We start from the raw sequence: 23,448 nt of genomic DNA on the forward strand, positions 1-23,448 counted from the left end.
CAATCAACCGTAACGATAACGCAACGAAAAAAAAAAAGAAAAAAGAATGAAGTAAGCCTTCCAATGATTGAGGATGTCTACTTTTGTCCTGAGGGGGGCGCTGCGGGAAAGCCCACTCTGTGCCATCGGAGTCCTTGAAAACAAAGGTCGTGCGTTCATTCGCAGGCTAGCTTGCTGTCGAAGCTGGACAGCCCGATGGCGAAGGCTTGCAAGGCGCACATGGGGTAGTTGTAGTCCAGCGTGAAGATGGCGTCGGCCACTCGGCCGAACTGCATCACGATGTAGTCGGCTGATGGAAAAAGGCCGGCGGTTAAAGACAGTGCCCGCGTTCCGCCACCTCGTGACACTTACGGTCGTTGTCGTGGACGATCTGGAAGTTCTTGATGGAGGCCTGAGTGACGCGTCCGTGGAAGTCCAGCACGTAGGACTGCGTGTCGTCGTTCCACATGGGCGCCTTGTTGTGGAGCTCGATCAGGTTGTCCAAGGAATGGCTCTGCCAGCGGCTCAGCAGGCTCTCCTGCTCCTGAGAGCCCATAAAATCCAGTCAAGGTTGGGACCGGAGCCTCTTTGGTCAAGGAACTCACGTTGTGGGGCCTGACGGGCACTCGCTCAAAGTTGGCATTCATGCCCGGGATGATGACGGTCATCTTGCGCGGTCCCTTGAATCCCAGCAGGTTGGTTTCCTGACGAGGAGAACGCCGAATGAGAGATGGCGAGAGGGAGGGCGCTTTTGGCGCCACACTCACATAGCAGACGGCGGCCAGCTCCTGTCGAGTCCCGCCGTCCTCCATGGCGCTGCCGTTCTTGCAGGGGTTGGCGCCGTTGTTGTACACGGTGAATTTGGTGCCCATGAGGTTGGACCTGGGAGCGAGAACATTGCGGGAACTCGGCCAAGAATTTGGATTTCGGGGATTTTACCTCAGTTTGCCGACGAAGCTCTCGCCTTCTCGCGACAGATCGGTGGGGTCGACCGAAATGAGGTAGTTGGATGTCTTGCTCTTCTTGCGCTTTCTCCCTGCCAACAAGAACACCTGGAAGGGGAAACCAGGAAGTCAGTCGAGCAGTTCAATGAGAAGAAGGACGTGGGCTTCACCTTCTTGCCGTCCTCCCTCTCCATGTGCATGTAGTATGTGGGGTAGAAGCCGCCGTCCATGCCCTTCTTGTCGCGGGTGATCCGACATTTGATGGTGGCGCCGCGCGGTGCCGGAAGCAACGCAAACTCTTCCAAGTTGGACACCTCCAGAAGAGGCGAGCTTCTGGAGGAGGGCGAGCCTCCGCCGGCGACCGCCTCCTAGTCGGTCGGCACAAGACCCCCGTGAAACGGGGCGGGTCGGCGAGCGCCGAGACTGGTCCTCACCGGGTCCTTGGCGCTGGTGGCGGAAGCGGGCCTGGTGGTCTGCGCGCCGGGCGTCGGGGAGTGCGGACGCTCGTCGTCCTCGTCCTCGCTGGATTCGTCAAAGTTCATGCTGCCGGACAGGCCTGGCCAAAGACATTTGACGTTTACGAGCGAGCGGGATCTCGGGTCTGGGTTCTTCACCTTGTTTGCGCAGAAGTTCGTGGATGTCGGTCTTGTTCTGGTGCAGCGTCTCCGTGTCGCCGGCCTTGTCCTCGGCGGCGTCGCCGGCGGCGGGCGACGGCGGCGGTGGAGGCCGGGCCTTGAGCGGGGACTGCGTCTTAACTTGGCCTTGTTGTACAGATGTGATCTGGATTTTCATTCCTTTTTTGGATCCTAGAAATGCCGCCGGGCCGTTGAAGCCTAGAAGGATGAAAAGGTGGGTTCCGATCCGGCGAGCGGGCCCCGTCTGGTGCCGCCGCCGCCGCTCACCGTCCATGACGATGTCGCTGACGTCGCAGAGTTGCGACTCCACCAGCGGGGCTTGCTCTTCACCGCGCCGCGAGCGGGTCCGCCGGGGCCGGGCCTCCGTGTTGGGCTGCACCATGAGCGGTTCCTGCCGTTTCCGCCGCTGCTTTTGCTCCAGCAAAGACCTCTGCAACGGAGCAGAGGAAGCGGTCGGGGTTCCTTTCCGTCCACGGCCTCTAGAGGGCGAGTGCCGACCTGTTTTTCCAGCTTCTGCTGCATGATGCTGCTGTGCTCGTCAAATCCGCTGCAAGACGAAGCAGAGAAGTGAGACGGGTGTACTTGCTAACGGCATATTAGGTCACAATTTTGGTTATCTCTGACCAATGGGAGATGTTTCATTTTTTATCAGGAGTAGACCCACAGAAGACTCCAAAAGTGCCTGAAAAGTAAGAAGTGAAGGAAGTACAGGAGAGAATGGCGCCGCCGCCGGATCGTGGTGAGGGGGTTGGGGGGGGGGGGGGGGGGAGGCCTTGCCTTGCCTTGCGTCGCTTAGCTACGGCCAGAAAGGGCAACAGCGGGGAGCGGGGGGGACTCTTCTGTGGGAATACTCCTGGCTTAAGAGTATCCGGATACTGGATGAGAACAGGTGTCGCTGACAGGGTGGCTCGCCGGGCGCCGTTACCTCGCCAAGCTGGCGGAGCTGGAGGGTCTCCCGGGGGGCAGGATGTCAATTTGTCCAAGGAAGAGAAGCAGAGAAAAGTGTTTAGAGCCGTGATTTTCCAAGTTGCCGTGCACAAAAAAGCCAAACCATACTTTTGCGGGCAAAATGGAATGATTGGCAAATGTGAGCCTGTTTACTAACGTTATTATTGTCTCGTACGAACGAAGGGCAAAAGCGTCCAAAAGGCCTAACCTGTACGACCAGCGGCTATAGACGGGCTGCGACTCCATCCTGGCTCAAAGCCACGCTGGCTCATTCCCACCCCGGAGCGCTCCGAGGTGCTCGCTGGAGACGTGCGGCGAGCAAACTCAGATGCCGCGTCTGGCCCAGGCTACCGACCGACCGGGTGGGCGGCCGGAGAGGCGGCGGAAGAGGAGGCTCTCGTTGCCATGACGAGAGCCCCGTTTGTATTTGTGTGTGCGTTTGTCCTCCGAGACGACGCTGAAGTGACACCTAAGTCGACTGATGAGGAGCGAGGGGACACGTAGGGCTCACCGGCGGGAGTAATTGCATGGAAAAAAGGTGACGAGTGTCGGTAATAACACCTTAACCGTCAATGTGTGCCGAGCAGCAACAACAACCAGATTATGAGACACACAAGGGGAAAAAAAAATGCAATCATGATGCAGATGGGCTTGTTTTTATTCTCGTTTTGTTTCTTTTCTATGACAGCTGTTGGCGGGCCCGAGCTCGTCGCAGTTGACTGGATAAAAGGTGAGCAGGGGCGTCGCTAGAAACATTTGGGGTGGCCAGGGTGAGCCATTTCATGTCTGGTCGCTGTTTAGCAGAGGGACCTGCTTGTATTTTCAATGTGTTGGGCAAGATTGGCTTTTATTTCATGAAACCAGAACTGAGGATGCGATTATAACAAAGTATTCAGGCTCACATTCACACCTATGGACAATTTACCGTGCTTACTTTTGCATTATTCACAAAGTATGATGTATTTGAGCCAGATTGAATCAATGCAAATTACAAATCATTGACAACAAATTCAATGTTAGTCTAGTTTCAAAAGGGGATTTTTTTTTAGAGGAGGGGATAACTTGGCAGGAATGTATCGGGCAGCTCAACACAGCAGGCGAGCGAGTTCAAACATGCATCAACTCATATTTTTCTTCCCCAATTGTATGAGTCATTTAAGTGCAATGTAGTGCATGAAAAACTCAACATTTTAAGTCCACGCCACGCCCTCGCTTTTCGCGTCGTGGGATACGTTCAAATGCGTTTGTTTACGTCACTTGAGTTCCCAAAAGTATGCTTGTTAAAGTTTCTCTTCCCCGCGGAGCGTTCTAACGGGATTTTTACTGTTAGCACGTAGCATTAGCCCAAGTCGTCTCTTTCTCGTCCAAAAAGTTACGATCGTCTTCGCGTGGCAAAAACAACGCCGTGGCCATGGCAACTCGGTCCTTGCTCAGGAAACACATAAAAAGTGACTAAAAGTGAGCATCAAGTGGTTTCTTCTTACCTGATGGTGTAATAACTCATGTTTATTCGCGGTTGCTAAGGAAGATCTTCGTGCCTCCGTTTTTTCCCCGAGGAGCAACCCCGTCCTTAGTTACCGCACACGCTAACAAGGCGCGCCCTCATTGGCGGACGGAGCAGCCAGGTGGCGTGTGATTGGTTGATGATACGGAAGGGCGAGTTTTCATCGCGCTCGTCTTTTCTCAGTCACAAAGTGAACGTTTTGACGCTTGGCTTGGCTTTGAGGCAAATAAAAGGTTTGTAAGTGATTTTAATGTGAATTGTCTTTATCGTGCTGCTACCTATCGTTTGAACACTCTTTCTAGCCATCATTGTTTCATGTAAAATGCACAGTTGGCTTTGTCAAAACTCAATACCGATATAGAGGTCATAATTAGACATGCGAATGGTGCAGAAAGAGCATGGCATGCATGCTCAATGCTGGCTAAAACAAGATCTTGTCCCATTTTGTTTTCCATTCCACCCAGCGGCTTCCAAACCATGCATGTTTGCATTATTAGTGGTAAAGCCAATGGCAATGTTAGCTGGTGATGAGCTTGTTGCATTGCGTCAGCTGTCCTCTCTCCTCCAACATTGCCATCAACCACAGGCGCCTCCTCCAGGTCACTTTCAGGTTGTAGTGGCGCTCAGGTGTGTCCGGCACCAGCATATCGGGCGGTTGGCTGCGTGGCGGTGTGCAGGGCTGGGTGAGAAGCCATTGTGAAGAAGAAGAAGAAGAGGAGGAGGATGGGGAGTCTTGACCAGCATGTAGCATAACTTTTGGAGTCTCCACATTCGGCGGTGCACAAATGGAGGTGCCTTCTTTCACCGGTGGACTGGAGGAGGAAGAGCATGAGGCACCAATGTCCTGCTTTTTGAAGATTTGCCTAGCTGGTGCATTCCTTTGGCATGCCCCATTTTTCAACGAATGTCCTTCAGAGTCTGCGCGGCTCACGTGCGACCTCTTTCCTCGGCGATGTTGAGGCCGGTGCCCGTTAGACTGGAACGACAGCAGGGGGAAATTGCTTTTGGTATTCTTGGAGGACGGGCTACAATTGTTCTGGATGCTCTTGCCCAAGATGCACTTCCTACGCCGGCCCCGTCTTTTCGTGGGAGCCGTGGACTCCAGTGACGTTTCAAACTGTGGATTTACCTTGAAAATAATAGCACATATCAACTGTATGCTACAAATGTATGAGTGCATGTAAAGTTACCCAGGAGCTGAGGTTGCTGCGCGTTTGCGTCTCAGCGAAGAACTCTTTGGGATGCAGAGCAGCTCGGACTTCAGGAAAGGACGAGAGGCTCCTGCTGCACACAGGTTTCTCAGCGAACAGCAACGAAGGCTTTGCAGTCTTGGAGCTTTTGCGAGGCATTAAATAACATGTCCAAAGACCTGGAGGATATCAAGCGTCTTCATTGAGCAACGAACAAATGCCCTGTTGCGTTTAATACTGATCTGAAAGTTTACTCACCTTCAACTTGATTTTCTTTTGTTTCATTGTGGAGATTGTAGTCGTATGTTACTGAGCTGTTTTTGCTGTACTTTTCGCTTCCCGGTAGTTTTGATGAACGTACTTCCTGTTACGTCAGGTTTCACATCCGATTGGCCAGCGCAGCGCCGTCTATGAACGGCTACCATTGGTTGGTTTTCAATCCATGTGACCAGAGGGTCCCGAGCGGCGCCAAAATTTAAAACTACGTCTAAGAAAGAGGAACCATGGAGTCTTCTGTCTCGGTGTGGGGATTACCTGAAATTGTATTTTCTTTAAATATGTAATTTTCTAGTTGTGCTGTATTTTGGCTGCCGTTTGGAGACAACCACTCCCTCGTTACATCCGATTGGCCAACGTTTTGAGAACCGCCACACCATTGGGTGGTTGGGCTGGTTGTCAAGACACGTGACGAGAGCCACGACTGGAACACCCCAGCGCCGAAATTCAAAATACGCTTATGGTTAAAAATGAATTTATTGGCTTCTTGTTGAAAACACCAAAGTGAGTAAGTGAATTTTTGTTTTATTACTTTATTACAACCAATTCCACAAGAAAATATCCACCCAAGAGACCCGACCGTCACTCTAATGTGAAGGTAAGGTTCTGGCTAGCTGGTAGCTGTTAAGTAGCCTAGCCTAGCTTAGCTATCGCTTCAGCTCCCAATAAACTTAACTAACATTGGATAGAACTGTGTTTTTCGCGGTCAATTTTGATCGTGTATTATAGTGCGTCTGTAAGGTACTGTCTGATAGGTATTAAGCTAATAAGATAATGTTCTAACATCACTTAGGTCGCACTAGCATTTACACCAAACGTACCATAACGGAATTAATTTGGAATAGAACCGCACGTTGAAGCTACAATTCCAATAAAGGGACTCGAGGTAAAGAATACTATAACCTCTATAAATATTACATGACGTGACTGGCAGTTTTTTAAGACATCATAGCTTTAAGAGAATTAAAAAAAAAACGCATTTATCCCCAAGTCTGAATATGTTAACTTTTTTTCCCAGCATATCTGTGGGACATTTTGTGCAACTGGTCGACCATGAGACGGAGCCCAAGGAGACCCCTGATTCTTAAAAGACGCAAGCTTCCCTTTCAGCAGAGCGAGCCTCCCGCGAGCCAGGATGCTTCGGTGCCCCAAGGGAATCCGGGGAGCTCATCTTCTTGTCAGTCATTCCCAGACGGCGTTCGCATCCTGGACCACCCCCATGTCCCCGGCACACAGGTGGTGGTTATTCCCAAGACGGCCGAGCTGCGCAGTGTCATTGAGGCACTGACAGTTAAAGGCAAGGAGCACGGCACCCAAGGGCCCAATAAGTTCATCCTTCTGGGTGAAAGCGGCAGCCTGGACTCAGGCTCGCTGGACAAGATGGACCAGGACTCCGGTTTTTCAGGGAGCGCGCTGGGAGATCAATTGTCTCAAAGCTCCGTATTCACTGGAGTTAAACAACGTAAGAATAGTTTACCTTAAATTGACAATTTTTAGTCCAAATGTGTATTTGTGCCACGTAGTTGACTTTATACAGCTCGAAAATCGTATCAAAATACTTTTCTGCCACATTTAACGCCTAGGGACGCACAACTGTTGATTTGTGTAATCGTTCTCTTCATCACATTCCAGGGAAAAAGAAAGATGATGACAGCCGTTTCAACGACAGTCTCACCAACATTGAGTGGTTGGAAAGGTGCGATCCTCTGCTTTCAGGACCCGACCATGACAAGTCCAATAAGGAGAACCAGACTGTGGCTGCTGTGTTGGAAGAAGCAGCGCCCTCTGTGCGTGAAGCAGCATGTGGCTCACCACCTGAGGTTATGCCAAGCAATGAATGAAATGTGGGAAACTACAAAATAATCCCTTGTGAGTTTTTCATGTTGTGCTGCCACTTTGTCTTTTGCAGATGTCCAGGGACTGCCCACAAGGCGATACGGCCATGAAGCCGCCCTTCTCCTACATGACCATGATCCAGTTTGCCATCAACAGCACTAAGGACGGCCTCATGACCTTGAAGGAGATCTACACTTGGCTCGAGCACCACTTTGACTTCTTCAGGGATGAGAAAAGGCAGGGCTGGAAGGTGACAACAGCCTCTTTCCGCCGCCTCGATAACGATGCCCATCGTGAATGTTGTTTTTGTTGTTGTTGCTTTTCTCCTTACAGAATTCAGTCCGCCATAACCTCTCCCTGCATAAAATGTTCCTCCGAAAGATGTCGCCTGACAAGAAAATTTCTTTTTGGACCATTCGTCCGGAGGCCAATCGAGGACTCACGCTGGATCAGGTGTACACGGTCTGACACCCGCGTGAATGCTCGGCTTGACACGGCATCGGTATGTTTTTTTTTGGGTTCTGCTCTCAATCCTTAAAAAATGTTGCCCTTGCAGCCCGGATGTAACCCTGTGGCAGCTTCTTTTGCCCGACCTGCTGCGTCATCACCTCGCCAAGTAAGCCCTTCTGCATTTCAAGACTGTTGTCACACCAATGACACTTACACATGTGCTATGTCTGTTTTGGATTTCTTTTGTTTTAATTGTTTATTTTTAAATAGCAGAAAACACCTCCTGCGTCCAAGAAAGCACGTACTGGCTCTGGTGAGTTTGGTATGCAAAAAATGAACAAAGAAAAGAAGTGTGTTGATTTTTTTTTTTTTTCCCCCCCTTAGGTTCAGCAAAGCGGATGAAACCAATTCTCCCCCAAATGCCCCACTTCTCGGTCCCTGTCCAGCTCGCCCTGTGCGCTTCCATTTGCCTGCCTTCTTCCTCCACGCCGGGCCCTCCCGCTCCTGCTCGCCACACCAACAGCAGCCCCTGCAAAGCCAAAAGGCGCAGAAACATTCCAAAGGTAACACATTTACTTTTTTTTTTTCGGGGTTTAGAAATGGCATTTTATTTCATGCTGTACATGCCATATTGGAAAGGAAAGTGAATAAGTGCATGCTAATGGTGTGTGGCCACCAGGTAACGCTGTTGAGGGATGCTACTCATCGGGCTAAGGCGCCAAAAACAGAGATTAAAGAGGAAGTGGCGTGCACGACGCCCCAGCGCGGGAGCCCCATGGCACTCTCCCGCAGACGTCAAGCCGGCAGTTCCAGACGGAAGCAGCGTCTGGTGCGCAAGCAGCACGAGGAACCGCTACTGCTGTACACACAAACCTCGGACTTGGACTCCAGTGTGGTTGCCGAGCCGGAGCTCCAGGAGGGGCGGCTTCACTCCTACAAGACTCCCATCAAAGCGGGCCGGCGCCTGGCGTCCTCCACGCCCAGCAAGCCGCCGGCCGAGCTCGCCGGTCAGAGCGCGCTGGACTTCAGCCCCATCCGCACGCCCAGCGGCTCCGCCCGCACGCCCCTGCGTGACCACGCCGCCTTCAGCGTGAGCCCCACCCCCTTCAAGGACTGGGCCCTCTTCCCGGACACCGGCATCGCCTGCTCCGGAGAGCCGCTTCTGGCCGGTGGCGGAGGCAGCCCGCCCGCCAACCGCTCACTCAGCGAGGGCCTGGTGCTGGACACCACCAACGACAGCCTGAGTAAGATCCTGGTGGACTTCAGCTTCAGCCTGGACGACATGCACCAGCTGGGCTTGTCTGACGTCAGCCTGTCGGAGCTCATGCCGCAGCTGGCGTAGTCCGCTCGCATGCGTACCCCACTGGAGGTTTTGTTTGCTTGTTTCTGTCCACTTTTGGATTTTGTCCCTTTGACCTACTTCTTCACTGACACTTTTTGGTTTGTTCAGCCTTCAGAAAAATATCTTTGTTAATTTGCACATGTTGTTATTTAATTTTGAGAGTCCTATGTTACGTGGAGAAATACTTCCAGCGGTTCATACAGATGCTATTCGCGGTGGATTGGCAATAAGCTACTTGACAGAATAGCCTGATTAAAAAAAGAAAGCACTACTTTGTATTCGAGCAGCAATAAGACGGCCCTTTGCGCCGACTCCTGTTCCCGCGCCGTCGTTGTCGGTCCAATAAATAGGTTGCTGTTGCAGCCTCGAAACAAAACGTATTGCGCTCAAGTTTATTTCAGCCTTTCCATTCGGTGAAAGGAAGGCTGGGGAAATATTGTCATCTACAATTGTCACGTGGTCTTCATAGGTTGGGGGGCAGGTTGGGCTTTGTCCTCAGTAGGTCTTCACCTCCTGTTGGGCCACTTGGAGAAGGATCTGGATCTTTCTGCTGCACTTATCTGAGGAAAGAAAAAAGTTGTCACCTTTTCCACTCTGAGTTATGTTTGTGAATGTCAACAACTTTTCATGCACTTTTACTGCAATGTTTATGGATATTTTGAGTAACTTTCTACAATGTTTAATTATATAAGACGCATTTGTATTGTCACTTTTTTTTGTCCGTCATGTTTTTCTAGTTTATTTTTCAATTCTTTTTCTAGTTTCAATTGGAGTGTATTTTGCTAACTTTCTACAATGTTTAGCACAAAATTATTTTTTTTCCCCATTCTTTATATATTTTCTAAAGTTCTAACGTGGTGTGATGGGTTTTTTCAGTTATATAATAATAATTTTATTATTTTTTTGGGGGTGGTTGCAAACTTCTGTGATGTTTTTCTATTTGACTGATTTTTTTAAATTTATTTATTCATTCCTCAACTTGTATGTAAACTTTTTCCCCTAATTTGTTGATTTATGTTACTGCATTTTACAAATAATTCCTCCGATTTTTATGTGACTTCCCTCCAATGTGAGTTGTGGAGGAGATACTGAAGTGTCTTTGGTGGCTATTTTCTTTGTCGGCGTCAGGTGTGGGGACGCGACGAGACTCACTGAGCAGGCGTCTCCATCTGGGCGGCAGTCGGGAGCGACGCACGGTGGCGTAGTAAACTGGAACGCCGGTCAACGTCAACACGCAGCTGAGTCCCGTGTTCCAGGGGTCCGAGTACAGCGACACGCCCACGATGAAGAAGCACACCGAGGTGAAGGTGACGGCGATGACCAGGGGGACCTGCCCGACGCCATCGGTGAGTCTACCACGACGACGTGGGAATTGTCGGCGTTTCTCACCTTGAAAGGCCGAGGGAGCTGCGGGAAGCGGCGGCGGTGCACCAGCATCCCCAGCGTTGCCAAGGCGATGAAGAACCAGCGCGCGAAGGAGGCCAAGCTGATGAGGTGTTGGATCTCCTCGGTGAGCAGCATCACCACCACCAACGGGTACTGCACGGGCAGTTTGAAGCGCACGTCACGTTTCTTGACTTTCTCGTGAAATCACCGCAACTTTTTACCAGAAACAAGACTGCCGGCAGCGGCGTGTGCCGGTGGATGTGAATCATGGAGAAGATGTGGGGCCAGTGACCCTCTCTGGCCCCCACAAACAGCATCCTTGGCACAAAAGCAACCATCGGCATTGGTAAGGCCTGCAACTTTTCTGAATTTCCCAGATTAGACGTCATGCCGCAGCAGCCAACCAAAGGGTCACCTGGGTGCGGTGAAGAAGCCCCCGTTGAGAGCTCCTAGACAGGACAGCGCCACCAGGAGGGGAATGACGGGCGACACACCCTGGAGCGCGCGGTTGGCGAACGTCTGCCGCGGGCAAACGGGCAAGTTCACGCTATCAATGTCACCACTTTGTCGACGGCGTGTCGCGTGACTGACCACAGCCACGGCTTCAGACGCCAGCAGCTCGCCGGGCGTCATCACCGTGTAGTAGGACACGTTCACCAGCACGTAGAGCACAGTCACCGTCACCATGGAGGAAACGACAGCCAGCGGGATGGTCCTGAGGCCACACGGCGACACTCTGGCACAACTCGCCCAAAACCACACTCACGTAAGTCCATCTTACTTGTTTGGGCTGATAATTTCCTCCGTCACCATGTTGAGATAAAACCTAGGAGAAGAGCTGAGCCTCCAGCATCCGACATAATTGCTTTGTTTGATTCTCACGCACGTCTCCACCACTCACCATCCTCCGTATGCGTACAGGCCGTTGTAAAAGGCCAGCGGCAGCCTCTCCGGCGTCAACGCCTCCAGCTCGAAGCCCTTCTGGAAGTTCTCCGTCTTGCCTGAGAAGACCAACGCCGTGTTTCATAGTCTGGCTTCCGCCACGGCCCTCTGCCCACAGCCCACCTTTGGCCAGCGCCATGACTCCGGGCACGATGATGAGGACCAGGGCGAAGAGCTTGACGAAGGTCAAGGTGACCTGGGTGCGAGCGGCGGCGGTGACGCTCCAGCAGTTGACGACCACCACGAAGGCTGCGGTGAGTAGAAAAAGTGCATCGTGGGAGAAGGGGAAAGGGCGGCATGTACTTACTCACTCCCAGCAGGCTGACCAATCGGATGAGCGCTGTGGGGGCTTCGCAGGGAGCAAAGAATGGCTCCACCACATAGCGACCGAAAGCTAGCGACACGTAGGAGGCCACGGCCGGCCTGGCAACAAAACAAGTACGCTACATTGTTAGGATTGGAGGATGTAGAGCATAAGGGATGAGTGAATGATTTCAAAGTCTTAATGACTCCACCTGATGAAGATGAACTCCGCCCACAGGCGTAAAAAGGCAGGAAGTGGCCCCAGGGTCTCCAGGAGATAAGTGTAGTGGCCCCCCGATTTGCTGAAAGTGGTGCCCAGTTCAGCGTAGCACAACGCTCCTAATGGCCCAAAAAAAAACCTTCGAACCTGCCACTGTGGCCAATTGCAATGAACATTCAACAGATGATGGACGGCGGCGTCTACCGAACAAGGAGAGCAGCCCACAGAGCGTCCACACCAGCAGCGAGAGGCCCACGCTGCCGCTGTTCATTAGAACCCCCTTGGGGGCGATGAAGATGCCGCTCCCCACCACCGTGCCGAGGATCAAAGAGGTGGCGGCCACCGGCCCGATCTGCCGCCGCAGGTGCACCACCTCGCCGTCGTCCTCCTTCTGCGTCATGCCGCCGACCTCGACCCAATCGCAGTGAAGCGCGACTCTCTGTCGGGGCCCCTTCGGAAAAGTTTTGTGATCTCTCCGTGCCTCCCAACTTCTTCATTCACTGATTGGTTCGCGCCGAAGCGCTCCCCCCGGGGCCTCGGAGACTAAGCGCCCATTTACATGCGAAGGGCCTCATTTTTGCTTTTGTGTGTGACACAGAAAAGGAGGAGTTGGGAGGGACGGAGCGGTCGCTGCAGCTGCACAAACTGGAGCAACAATAACAAGTCTCGGCCAAACCCCGCTGGCACTTGTGCAGCCTTGCATTCCATTGTCATTTTGGTACCAAAAGTGAGAAAAAGGGCCATCCATACCCTAAAAGTAGTAGTTCAAAGAAAATCAGGAAAGGTTTTTGTTCCATTGATAAGGTTTTTTTGTTGTTGTTGCTCTGCGGCACTTCCTTTTTTTTCCACAAGAGGGCAGCGTAAAGACACTGGTTCCTAAATTAGGAGGTTTTTTTCAAATTTGATTCTGGCAGGAGTGTTTTTTCTTTTCCCCTCTAACTCCCCCAAATGTCTTGTTCTTTTTCCTTCAGTTTGCGGAGGTTAAAGTGCTCCAGGAGTGCTCCGATCAACCTCAGCTGCTCCTCCACTGTAAGTCAAGCCAATCCATTTTTCCTCATATTATTGTGTCTGGTCACAGTGACATTTTCAAAGCTGTAAACCTGCGACCCAATACTTTTGTCCATATCTCGATTCAACCGTGTTGCAATATTCACCAACGTCTCAATATTTTTGTCCATTCTGGTTTGCCGCCATTTTGGCCCCAGAAGAACAAATGGCAGCGCTGCTTCTGCTGCAGCTGCTGCAGCTGCTACAGCTGCGTTTTTTGGGGATGGGGAGGGAGTGTCCTCCGTTCCAGACTTCATGGCGTCACTGTGACCAAACACCTCGGGCCGCTTCTTGTTGCTAGGATACGCCTCCTCCCGACCGAGCTCTCCATGCCGCCATTGTGGAGTAGCACCAAGATGGCCTTGGAAGATTTAAAGAGACATCGTGGACAAAAGACAATGTGTGTCTTACATTTATTAGCAGTTGAATTCCTAGAAAGTCTGAACAATATTTCCCCAGATTTTTTCTTTTTTTTTTTTTCACACGTGATGAAGAATGGGAGTGGATAGAACGTATGTGTAGGGTTTTTTTTTTCCTTCAAGAAAATTACATATATTTTTTTGTATGGGCCAGTTTGAGAACATCCTTATGAAGAAACTCCAAAGCTCAGCTCACCTTCTCCAACTGTCCAAAAACGCGCACACTCCCATGATGTGACTTTTCCCAAATCCCATCAGAGGGGCTTGGAACATCCCGCTGAGTCATCTTCTTTCCAACCCAATCAAGAATTCATGAATTTGATGACTCACATATTGCAACATCACAGACGCGTCCTTTGGACGCAACCGGAAGGAAGAACGCGGCAAGTCTGATGCCGTTTCCCGGCCGGCGTTTCCTTTCCTGCACGCCAATCTGAATTATTGATGATGCTGACGACACCAGAAGAGCTTGCCACGCACTTTATTTTTTAAAGATATTTTGCAATTTCAATTTTTTCAAATACATTTTCCCACAAATTGCGAGCGTTTCGTTCGCTTGTTCTCGTGTGAGGGCGTTGCGAAGCAGATGTTAGGCACGTGGCTTCCACCCCCACGAGAGCCACCAAATTGGTGAGTGTTGATCTGCATGTACCTGTGCAGCTGCAGGACGTGCGAGGCATGGAAAAGAAAAAGAAAAAAAGAAAACCTTCATTAGCGCCGTCTGTGAGCTTTCGGCCCCAGCTGCCTGGTTGCCTGGCAACTGGAACCCTGCTCGGGCTAATCGGGGACCGCATGCAACAGGAGTCCAACCCAATAGAACATCTGGAAACACGTCCACGTTGAGCCCAGCCTTGAAATAAGAAATGATTGTGGCTGCTGAATGTGACAAAAGTGATTGGCAATGGCAGAAAATGGTGTTTCAGCACCACGGACAGCGACGTCACATGTGTACAATTCAAATGCATGGCAATTGTGAAATGTATTGATTTCGTTGCGTTTTCTCTCTCTCAGGTGGGAAGAAACATGTTGGACAACACGTGTACGTTACCACGGCAACCAGAAGTATATATACATATTTCTTTTGCTTTCTTTCCACTCGTTTGTTCATGAAGATGTATTTACTCTATTTTTTGTGTGCGTTCCTAATCAAGTGTCACCTGCCTCCTGATTGGTTGTCGCTCCTAATGAGGATGAAAAGCACAGCTGCAACTTTAAGACTCCTCTCCCTCCCCCCTACCTCCCTCAATGGTCTCTCCCAGCTCTCCTCCTCCTCCTTGTCCTCGAGCTCTTCTTCTCCGTGAAGCCACCCCGGAAACATGTCGTCGTGGGCACGTCGTCCGTGACCATGATGATGATGATGAGGGTGGCGGCGGTGGCCGCGGAAGCGCGCCGGCCGCGCCTTCCTCCTGCTGCGCGGACGCACCACTGAGGCCGTCCTGTTTTTTTTTTTTGTTTGTTTGTTTGTTTTTTTCCTTTCATCTGGGAAAGGAGGTGCATGCGCAGGCTGCAGACAAGCGGAGCGTCGGCATCGTGAACGCGCACGGAGAGAAGGTAAGCGCGCTCCTGACCTACATCGCCAAGGTGATTGTGTGCGTGCTTGACATTGCCGGGAAGGGGGGGGGTTCTTGGTGGCATGATGTAATGCACTTAAGACAATAGCCAACCATGCCCCCCCCCCCACCCCCACCAATACACACACAGGCGCTGCTCTTTAGCGTCAGGCTTTTTGAATGAATGAACACACACACGCATGCATTAAGCGCACGCTCACGTGCACTCGAGGGGGAACGGCCGCCGGCATACAGGAGACGTCATCTTTACGTTCAACACACACACACACACACACGCTCAACTGTCGAGCCGATTGAATGAATGAGCATGCAAACGTGCTCAACACACACACACACACTAACGGAATGTATGCACGAATATCATTTTTACAATGAGCACACGCATGTCGATGCTTGTCTGTGTCCCAATGCTTTTGTGCACGTCCTCGACACACACACACTATTTCTATAAAATATAACAACATATAATATTGAGACACTAGACACAGACATTGAACATATTTTGTGTGCGTGTGTGTGTTAAAATACACACCAAAGTATTGGGTTACAAACAGGAAGTGAACGGTGACAAAAATGGTAATTGCAGATGTGTGTCCCAATACTTTTGTCTCAAACCTCATTTTCACTCATCGATGAACGCTGAGTGTTGCTGCAAAGGCTCGTGGGCACACATCCACACTGTCCGACTGTTGATTGGCTCGAGTTGAAGACTAGCCATAAATGCTAACCCGGAGTTAGCTTTCATAGCAAATCAACACGAGAAGGTTTGATATTATCTGGAGCGACTCGACAGGCTGCCTCGTTGGCAGACTGCATCAGTGCCGGCGCCGCTCCATTCATAAGCGCGCGCACACGCCGTTGCAAAACATTCAGCGTGGCTCATGTAGTCGTGTTGCGAGAGGACGCCGCAAAACATTTCATCTCTAATGAGCTTCCCATTATCACACCTGCCGCCGTAGCCGTTCCGTTTCATCTTCCGCCATCCCGTCGGGCCTGTCAAAAATCGACCGATTGACTTCCTGACAGAGCTGATCTTTGACTCCCTTTAATTAGCTTTGGCGTTTTGCTCGTTTTGTTTGAGAACTTGTCAAGCTTCCTCACGCCGCCCGTCTAAGCAGCTGACAATTGCAAAAAAATTGGCCGATGAATGAAAAATGTCCGTCTCCCGCTTATCTCTAAAGAACCTTTTGATGTACGCTTGAGGCCGGCGCCGCTTTTTCGTTTTCCAAATTTCTTTGGTTTGCACGCTCCCTCTTATCTCCACGCACAAACGTTAGCGTCGTTAACGAGATTAGCGGGAGGTGATTGATGGAATTAGCCGAAGCGTGCCGGTTTGTTCGCATTGCGGACGCTAACGGGGTTCTATTCACGTGTGATCAAAGTCCTTCATTTTTAGCGCGTTAGCTCGCCGCTCAATGGCCGCGCCGCTACCTATTGATTCTTCGTAGATGGCGCCAATGATTGAGCCGACCGTCACGGTGGCGGCGTGCGCCGTGTAGCAGAAAAACGTCAATTAACGGCGCTTGTCCAAGGAAACATAAAACACGGGCCTCCATCTTGAGCTACGAGCCCATCGCGAGCCGCCGATCCGTTTGGCGCGCTCTCCTGCTTAAACGTTAGCGGATGGCGGCTGAATAGCGAGCTACGGGGACTCTGGCCGGAGCGTCTGGCAGTCTTGCCAGAACCTGCTGGGACGCCGGCCCGATATTAAAAGTCCGGCCAGGACCGGGGTTGGCGCGAGGGCTGCATCTCAAGCGGCTTCCTGGTCTCTGCTGGCCAGTCTTTAGCCTCCCCGTGACCAAAGTTTGGCGAATGTAGGCCAAATGCGCTTCTCACGCGACCGCTCGGGTCTGAAACGCAAAACCTCTCGAGCTCCGTCGGACGCGCTGTCAACATTATTAGGAATAAATGTGACAGTTGAGCTAGCGTTAGCTGCGGCCTAATTTGTTTGATTTCGGGACAAGAGATCAGAGTCCAACAATTCTCTCGGGAGGAAAGTTTCGCCAAATGACATCGGGCCGCCGTTGACATTGGTGTGACGCCGAACCGTTGTCTTTCAGCGTCAAGATGATGTGCGAGGTGATGCCCACCATCAGCGAGGACACGGCGCTGAGCCAGCGCGGCTCGCAGAGCAGCTCGTCGGACCCGGACTCGCACTTTGAGCAGCTGATGGTCAACATGTTGGACGAGCGAGACCGCCTGCTGGACACGCTGAGGGAGACGCAGGAGAGCCTGGCCCTGTCCCAGCAGCACCTGCAGGACGTCGTCTACGACCGGGACTCGCTGCAGAGGCAGCTCAGCTCCGCCCTGCCCCAGGTAGGATCAGCCCTCATCCTTTTTTTCCGAGCTGTTATCGAATACTAAAGCGGTCGAGCGTATCAGTGTCCTCGTTTTAAAGATGCGGCCTTTTCAATGTGATGTCGCTTCCTGACGCCCCGCAGCCAAATTTAGCGCCGCCGCTGCTAACGTCTCACGGTCTCAGCGGTCGGATCCTCTTTGCGCGGTTGTCCCGGCTCGACCCCGACGGCCCGGCACCGTATCCGTGCAAACGTTGCCACGCACCCCGGCGGGTGAAATAAAGCCACTGTGGCCAAGGACGCCAGTGGAGGCTAGCTCGGACGCTATCGCGCCGTCGCAGGCTGCGCGGCGCTCCGCTGAGCACTCTACTGGAAGGGGGAGGGGCCGTGCCGGGGGCCTTCGAGTAGCCCCCCCTCCCCCCCCCCCCTTTTTCCGAGCATTTTGCTTCCTGCTCGGCCAGCTCACAGCGGTAATCGCCGACCGGAACGAGCTACGGCGATTCCTTCCAGCGCCCAGATTATGATAGGCATCCGAATTGTGTTTTCAAAAAGGAATGGCGCCTCTCCCGCCCTCACGTGAGCTTTCTGCGGCATTGAGAAAGAACCCAAAAAAAATGTTAACAGGCTCTTCCCAACTGTGACATTTGAATTCCCGGTTGCTCCGACGGCTGACCTTTTTATCTCGCCATATAAATCTCCGATATGAAGATTTACGATTACTCTTGACTATTATTTCTTCTCCGGCGGCTACCGAATAGCGTTAGTGGGCGCTCCGACCAGTATACAATCTGGATCTTAAGCTACTGTACTTCCCCTCTAGGCCTGTCAGCTGGCCTTCCCTTTTTCTGCATCACATGACCCTTCCCCGAGATGACCGAGATGGTTGGTGGGGGGGACAGCGGAGTGTACACGCCGCTGTGTAGTTTATTTCTGACAAGCATCGATTGTTTTTGCATCTGAGTGAGCCTTTTATCTCCGGCGGCGTCCGGAGCGGTCCCGACAGAGGCGACCGATCAATACGGTGCAAAAGGTTAAGGCCTGATTAAGGTGAAAAATCGCTAGTCTCGGAGAAGCAGACGGGAGGGGAAAGCGTTTGGATCGGAGCGACGTGCAACTTCCAAAGTCTTCCCAGAAAAGAGGTCATTGATCTTTGGCTGGGTTCCTATGAAAGGAAAAATACGTGAGGAGCATGAGTCAGCACAATGTCCGCCTCAAAGGCTTTGTGTCGCTCACCGGGAAACGATGACCCGGTCTGAGATCACTCGCTCCGTTTGAACGCCAGGAATAGAAGGTGATGTCATGAGATAAGTTTCAAATCATATTCCAGTGGCTCGTAGCTTGTGGCTATGTTAGCGTTTTAGCTCCTGGTGCTAAGGCCAAATCCCGTTTGAAGGTGAAACATAACGAGGTAACCAGATGTTTCTCGTCGCCTCGGGCGTCCAGCCCATCTTGTCAAGGAACGTCGCTCCCGGATCGCGTGGGCTAACGCAGCGTGAACAACATCCGGGGCGTCACCGCGGGGGTCGCCTTGACATAGTAATTAAGGACAGTCGTTATTTGACGTGAGACGTACTCTGGATAATGGCAGGCTATCTTCCTCTTAAACGAGAGGTTTGGCCCACCGACCGCCGCTTTGCTTCCTGCTTCTTCACGAAAGAAGAAAAGGCTGTGATTAGCGGCTCGGAATTAGCCCGGTGACGCTTTGGCCGCCGAGCAACGCCGATAAACAAACGTTAAACGCCACCAAAGCGTGCGGAAAACGAGCGCCGACGTGGAGGTCGAGCATCGTGAAGCCAAGCTAGTCGGGCTAAAGTTACTTAGCGGAGTTACATTTGTCATTCCCCGCCTTGCTCTTTTTTTTTCTTGACGGCAATGTTGTAGTCCCGTGGCATCTTGTTTGCCGCAGCAGCGCTTAGCAAAATGTTGCCATTGTTTGGCCCGACAAAGAAAGCGTTTGAGGGCGGCCGAGGGCCTCGTCTCCGCGCCGGCATGTGAGCGTCACAGGTTTGGCCTTGCGGAGCCGCAGGGCGACCAAAGAGGAACCTGTGATTGGGGATCCAAATTTAGATAGCGCCGCTAATGGATATCCCTTTCGGCATTTCATCAGCCAGACGCTGAAATCAGCTCCCCAGTGAAGGTAGAAGAAAAGTCTCCAATCATCATCTCCGACTTGGCCGGCCACTTCCTATCCAGTTAATGGATCGCCCGCCGTTTCCGCTGCCATTCATTCCACGCTAATGAGTGTCGACGCCACCTTTACGCGCTAATCGGCTAGCTGGAAAAATATGAGCGCTGTGAGGCAAGATTGTAGCGCGTGCCAGCGTGGCAGCTGCATGACACGCGGCCGTCCGTGTGAGTGAGTGACAGCTACAAAAAAGAAAGTAGGTCGCGGACAAACGTCGCCGCTGGTGAGATGCCATCAAAGGTGAAGAACTGTGAAATTTGCAAGTAAGTTTAAAAAAAATTCATATTGACTTCCATAAAATGGCAGCAAAGCACTACTTTATTCCAAATGGCGGTCCTTCTTAACATACGCCGCAAGCTGTTGGCAAAGCATGACTTTTGATTTTGTCACATAGCAGCGACTAGCCACACCAGCCGTCCTCTTGTAGCATTAGCCGCACGTTAGAACCCATGACAACCCGAGGGACGAGACAAAGACGACTTTTGTTCGCCATCGCTCGTCACGCGAGTTGGATTAGCACGATTAGCATGAGCTCAAGGCCCAAACAATCTTTTGATAACAAACGGCAGTCTGGCGAGGAACACGGGACAGTTGTGTGACCGCCGTTTTGAAACGGACAATCGGCAGTCAGCGCCAGGCTATTTTTAGGCATGAAAACTTTCCAATTTTCATTTCATTTGCATCTAAGAATAGTAACATTTGTGAGCCAGCAGATATTTTTAACTCTACCGTTTCACAGATGAGAGAAGAATAAAGCTGTTTGTTGTTTTTAATACTCAAGTCAGGTGTGTATTTTAGGATCTTTCCTTAACAAAAAGCGTATTTAATAAACACAAAGGCATACAGATGTTTCCTGTAGTTGGATGCTGCCGTCTTGTGGCCAAATTAGGTATTACACTCAGATCAACATTTCTTGACAAATGTCGTTTATTTTGACGCGCTGTTCACTGTTGTCCAGCAGAGGGCGCCGTTGAACTTTGAAGTTGTTATACGATTGGGAATGACCTTCAGCAAGGAGTTTGTGCATCCCAAACTGCAATTTGGTGATCAATGCAAGAATTGGCTCAACACAGCTCACCTTTATTCACAGAGCAATTAAAATAAACAATATTGAAAAACTCTACTAAGGGAACGTTGTTCCCCAACGGCAATTTTAGCTGTTACATAACGTCACAAAGACTTTTGCAGCCTCCCTAACCACATTTGGGGGAACTAATGTGGATTTATGTCTCATTTTCCTGCGCTTTTTCATCTCCAAACCTCGTTAGACTTGCTGGCAAGAAGAAAGGTGCCTCTGTTAGCTTGTATTTTTATTTATTTATTTTTTTAAATGAATGTGAGCGCCATCCCTCACGAGGGGGCGTTAATGAGGATCTTATGAAATTGCCTCCTCTTCCTCTACCTCCTGCCGGCCGTCAATGAAAAGACGGATGAGGCCCAAGTTAAATAAGGTAGAGAAGAAGGAGTGGGAGGCCAACATTTTTATTGCACTTGCTGCAAATTCAAAATGAGGCTCAAACAAAAACAGATCCTTTCTGTCTAGTTGATGCTTTCTGTTTTTTAATGTCTGGAGTTCAAATGTCATGTTTGTTTTAAATATGGTATGGCATGTAAATGGCTAAGAGCAAAGTTTGTGGCTCTGGCGCCACCTCTTGGTGCAATGTGCACACGACAGCCTTTACTGCCATTCTACTGTACTTTAAATCCCAATGGAAATGTCTGTCGCAAAATCTTTGTTCCGCACTTTCCAAATTATTTGGAGTCACGCATTGACGTATTTCTTTGCAACGATGTCGCCTCGGGGCGCGTCTCGTTGTGATGCTCTCGCAGCTGATTGGTTCGCGAGAAGGAAGAGGGGTAGCGGGGGCGGAGGCAGGGGCAGAGAGTGGGGGGACTTGGCTGTCGGTGGCTGAGTCGTGCTTAATCCATCGCAGCGGCGTCGGGCGTCTCCATGTCACCATGGAACCTGATTGACGCGGTTCCTCCTCGGGCTCTCCGCTGCTGGGCGGCTCGCGCGGGCACGTCGCTGCCAGCGCCTGCTGCGCGCGCACGCGCGTGCTGATTGTGTTGGGCTGTTTTTTTTTCCTCCTCTGTCTTTTGTTTGCTCGACGCCAGCCATGTCCTGATCTGGGATGTTGTATAGTTGCGGTGGGGATTATGATTTTCTCGGAGCTGAGCCCGGGGACCAACTCCCCCAAGGCGCACCCGCCCAACGGCACCAGGTTCTACACCTTCCAGGCAAGTCACGTGACTTTGACATGGAATTTCCCGACTCAATTAGACAAGAAAGAGAATGCTTGATGATGCTTTGAAGTGCACCAAGATCTGCTCGATATCATGAATGTGGTGCCTTCTTAGCTTTTGCAGAAATGTCACTTGACGCTTTTGCAACCATGCAGCTGACAATATGCATTGGACTGCATTTTTTTTTTTTTTATTATTTATGTGCTTGAAATGTATTGTTTTGCTTCGGTTTGTGATATTGCAATTTCGTAATCACCTAGTTTGTTTGGTCCCTTTTCATCCGTGTGGGTCTCCTTGCTCCAATATGGCCCAAAAAGACTTCCTGCTATGGAAAGTCGTTGACGAAGGAATCTGCTGATTTCCTCCAAATCTGTGTAGACACAGCTGCACAATCTTCCTCCTCTGACACTTCTGGCATGACAACATGTTTGCGCACAGCCTGAGGGGATGGGGGGGGGAGGGCAACGACGGAGATGAACATCATCTCAGCCACAACTCAACACCTCCATTCTGTAATTGAATTCTCTTTAATTGCTAACGGGGAGTTGGCGCGCCAAGGGGCTTTTGAGGAGTAGTCGACAAAGCACGGGAGAACCTCAGCTACTTCCCGTGTGTAAATTCCAACCATCTCTGACGGCTGTCAATCAAGCGTGGATGTGGCAGAGTCGCTCTTTGCGCTTCGTTCTTTGCGCCGCCCGACGTAGATGCAAATGAGGGCGGGCACGATCGATGCACAAAGAGACACGAATTGAAGCGTTTGACCTTTCGCATTGTTTGCGAGTTGACGCACGTGTAATTGCGCACGCGGCGTTGGTCACTTGACTGTGCACGCCGAAGGAGGCGTTTGCCCTATTTTCCATCTTTCTTTTTTTCTTTTTAATCAGAGTTTAAAATCCACGCGGGGCAGATGGGCATTGCCGTTTGACCCACTTTGATGGATTCCACTGCGATTAAAAGGATGAGCGCGCTTTCGAATGTAAGACCCCCCCCCCCCCCCCCCCAGCTCCATTGTGTCATCTGTGTCCCGGATATGCTAAACAGTTAGCTTTGTAGCAGGCAATTAGCTTCACTGTGACATGAAATCAAGTTGCCCTGGACATGTCAATCTCCAACGCCTCGCTCTCCATGGTGCTGAAGCAGGAAATATGCGTTGCTCCTCCTTGGCTCTTTTATTTTATGAGCATCGTAAAGGGAGCGGCGGGGGATGTCTGCTCTGCTCTGTCATTAACTCCAACAGTCTTCCTGGAGATTCTCACGGATGGATTAAGTGGCGGTGTGTTTGGCGACGGGCGTCAGCTTTGTTGTTGCGTGGCGAGCTCTCCCGCTGTGTCGTCGCGGCAGCGTTATTACGGCAGCCCCGCCCGCCCGCTGGCTGGCCGGCGCCCTCGTGAATAATGCAAGGCTCATAAAAATCCGGATGTGTTCAATTAGCCCGCCTTTGCTTTTGCGCCGTTCAAGTGCTGCCAATGTTCCTCAGGCTCCTAAAACGGGTCTATTTTATTTTTTTATTTTTTTTGCTCTGGTCAGGAATCTGTGGGTGGCGACCTTTTGCTCTGACTGGAAAGACGCCTCGGGGCGATCAATAGATGCGACGAAGTCCATTACGCCCGAGAAAGTGAATTGTCCCGATCTGTTGGATATCAAGTCAGCTGGGATAGCATGTAGCGGCTAGCTCTGTTGTTTACCACAAACGTGACACAAAAGCGTAACAGGCTGATAAAGACAATTCC

General features: G+C 51.1%; 5 protein-coding genes across 17 annotated transcripts in view; 2 read left to right on the forward strand and 3 right to left on the reverse strand.

Annotated features, from left to right (window-relative positions):
- On the reverse strand, positions 1 to 4,080 carry tulp3 (TUB like protein 3). 7 transcript variants are annotated; one of them, XM_085901661.1, is made up of 11 exons: positions 3,991 to 4,080; positions 2,484 to 2,510; positions 2,057 to 2,105; positions 1,538 to 1,988; positions 1,358 to 1,479; positions 1,094 to 1,291; positions 919 to 1,031; positions 747 to 861; positions 585 to 683; positions 352 to 523; positions 1 to 289 (listed from the first exon to the last, which is right to left on the reverse strand). In XM_085901661.1, exons 1-11 carry the CDS (start codon positions 4,008 to 4,010, stop codon positions 156 to 158), a joined length of 1,500 nt encoding a protein of 499 aa, XP_085757787.1. In that variant the 5' UTR covers positions 4,011 to 4,080; the 3' UTR covers positions 1 to 155. The 7 variants fall into 7 exon arrangements, with proteins under 7 accessions (XP_085757787.1, XP_085757788.1, XP_085757785.1 ...); XM_085901662.1 differs by having other exon boundaries at positions 2,484 to 2,501; positions 3,991 to 4,076; XM_085901659.1 differs by lacking the exon at positions 3,991 to 4,080 and having other exon boundaries at positions 1,538 to 1,729; positions 1,826 to 1,988; positions 2,484 to 2,806.
- Positions 3,303 to 5,614, reverse strand: rhno1 (RAD9-HUS1-RAD1 interacting nuclear orphan 1). Its single transcript, XM_085901669.1, has 3 exons — positions 5,459 to 5,614; positions 5,201 to 5,379; positions 3,303 to 5,139 (listed from the first exon to the last, which is right to left on the reverse strand). Exons 2-3 carry the CDS (start codon positions 5,357 to 5,359, stop codon positions 4,528 to 4,530), a joined length of 771 nt encoding a protein of 256 aa, XP_085757795.1. The 5' UTR covers positions 5,360 to 5,379; positions 5,459 to 5,614; the 3' UTR covers positions 3,303 to 4,527.
- On the forward strand, positions 5,566 to 9,480 carry foxm1 (forkhead box M1). Of its 5 annotated transcripts, none has more exons than XM_085901656.1 (9): positions 5,566 to 6,074; positions 6,495 to 6,938; positions 7,109 to 7,296; positions 7,386 to 7,562; positions 7,646 to 7,774; positions 7,869 to 7,928; positions 8,036 to 8,075; positions 8,147 to 8,325; positions 8,442 to 9,480. In XM_085901656.1, the coding sequence occupies exons 2-9, from the start codon at positions 6,530 to 6,532 to the stop codon at positions 9,102 to 9,104; spliced, it is 1,845 nt and encodes a 614-aa protein (XP_085757782.1). In that variant the 5' UTR covers positions 5,566 to 6,074; positions 6,495 to 6,529; the 3' UTR covers positions 9,105 to 9,480. The 5 variants fall into 5 exon arrangements, with proteins under 5 accessions (XP_085757782.1, XP_085757779.1, XP_085757777.1 ...); XM_085901653.1 differs by having other exon boundaries at positions 5,566 to 5,980; positions 8,033 to 8,075; XM_085901651.1 differs by having other exon boundaries at positions 5,567 to 6,074; positions 8,033 to 8,075.
- On the reverse strand, positions 9,419 to 12,492 carry LOC147040414 (cystine/glutamate transporter). The gene is given in 12 exon segments (XM_085901670.1): positions 9,419 to 9,664; positions 10,257 to 10,434; positions 10,494 to 10,649; positions 10,652 to 10,808; positions 10,906 to 11,009; positions 11,082 to 11,205; positions 11,272 to 11,316; positions 11,392 to 11,491; positions 11,556 to 11,681; positions 11,740 to 11,855; positions 11,948 to 12,074; positions 12,160 to 12,492. Coding segments are annotated over 12 exon segments (1,494 nt in total). The 5' UTR covers positions 12,356 to 12,492; the 3' UTR covers positions 9,419 to 9,599.
- Positions 9,640 to 23,448, forward strand: part of ppfia2 (PTPRF interacting protein alpha 2) — a 23,714-nt gene continuing 9,905 nt past the window's right edge. For all 3 annotated transcript variants that reach the window (XR_015063059.1, XR_015063060.1, XM_085901648.1), the window contains exons 1-8: positions 9,640 to 10,640; positions 10,715 to 11,026; positions 11,099 to 11,256; positions 11,412 to 11,686; positions 12,927 to 12,984; positions 14,433 to 14,483; positions 14,573 to 14,972; positions 17,053 to 17,308. Coding sequence is in view for 1 of the 3 variants with exons in the window: in XM_085901648.1 (XP_085757774.1) it covers positions 17,060 to 17,308 (249 nt within the window). In the remaining 2 variants the exon portion in view is untranslated. The remainder of the gene's footprint in view (positions 10,641 to 10,714; positions 11,027 to 11,098; positions 11,257 to 11,411; positions 11,687 to 12,926; positions 12,985 to 14,432; positions 14,484 to 14,572; positions 14,973 to 17,052; positions 17,309 to 23,448) is intronic.

Source organism: Syngnathus leptorhynchus, chromosome 21, assembly GCF_054491065.1.
Source record: "Syngnathus leptorhynchus isolate UIUO chromosome 21, UIUO_Slep, whole genome shotgun sequence".
Taxonomy (NCBI): Eukaryota; Metazoa; Chordata; class Actinopteri; order Syngnathiformes; family Syngnathidae; genus Syngnathus; species Syngnathus leptorhynchus.

Coding starts and splice junctions, on each gene's coding strand:
- rhno1 (XM_085901669.1), bottom strand. CDS start 5,359: ATGCCTCGCAAAAGCTCCAAGACTGCAAAGCCTTCGTTGCTGTTCGCT. Junction 5,140..5,200: donor GCAGCAACCTCAGCTCCTGG/GTAACTTTACAT, acceptor ATTATTTTCAAG/GTAAATCCACAGTTTGAAAC.
- tulp3 (XM_085901657.1), bottom strand. CDS start 2,752: ATGGAGTCGCAGCCCGTCTATAGCCGCTGGTCGTACAGGTTAGGCCTT. Junction 2,106..2,483: donor AGCTCCGCCAGCTTGGCGAG/GTAACGGCGCCC, acceptor TTCGTCTTGCAG/CGGATTTGACGAGCACAGCA. Junction 862..918: donor AGCTTCGTCGGCAAACTGAG/GTAAAATCCCCG, acceptor TCTCGCTCCCAG/GTCCAACCTCATGGGCACCA.
- foxm1 (XM_085901653.1), top strand. CDS start 6,530: ATGAGACGGAGCCCAAGGAGACCCCTGATTCTTAAAAGACGCAAGCTT. Junction 6,939..7,108: donor ATTCACTGGAGTTAAACAAC/GTAAGAATAGTT, acceptor ATCACATTCCAG/GGAAAAAGAAAGATGATGAC. Junction 7,563..7,645: donor AGAAAAGGCAGGGCTGGAAG/GTGACAACAGCC, acceptor TTCTCCTTACAG/AATTCAGTCCGCCATAACCT.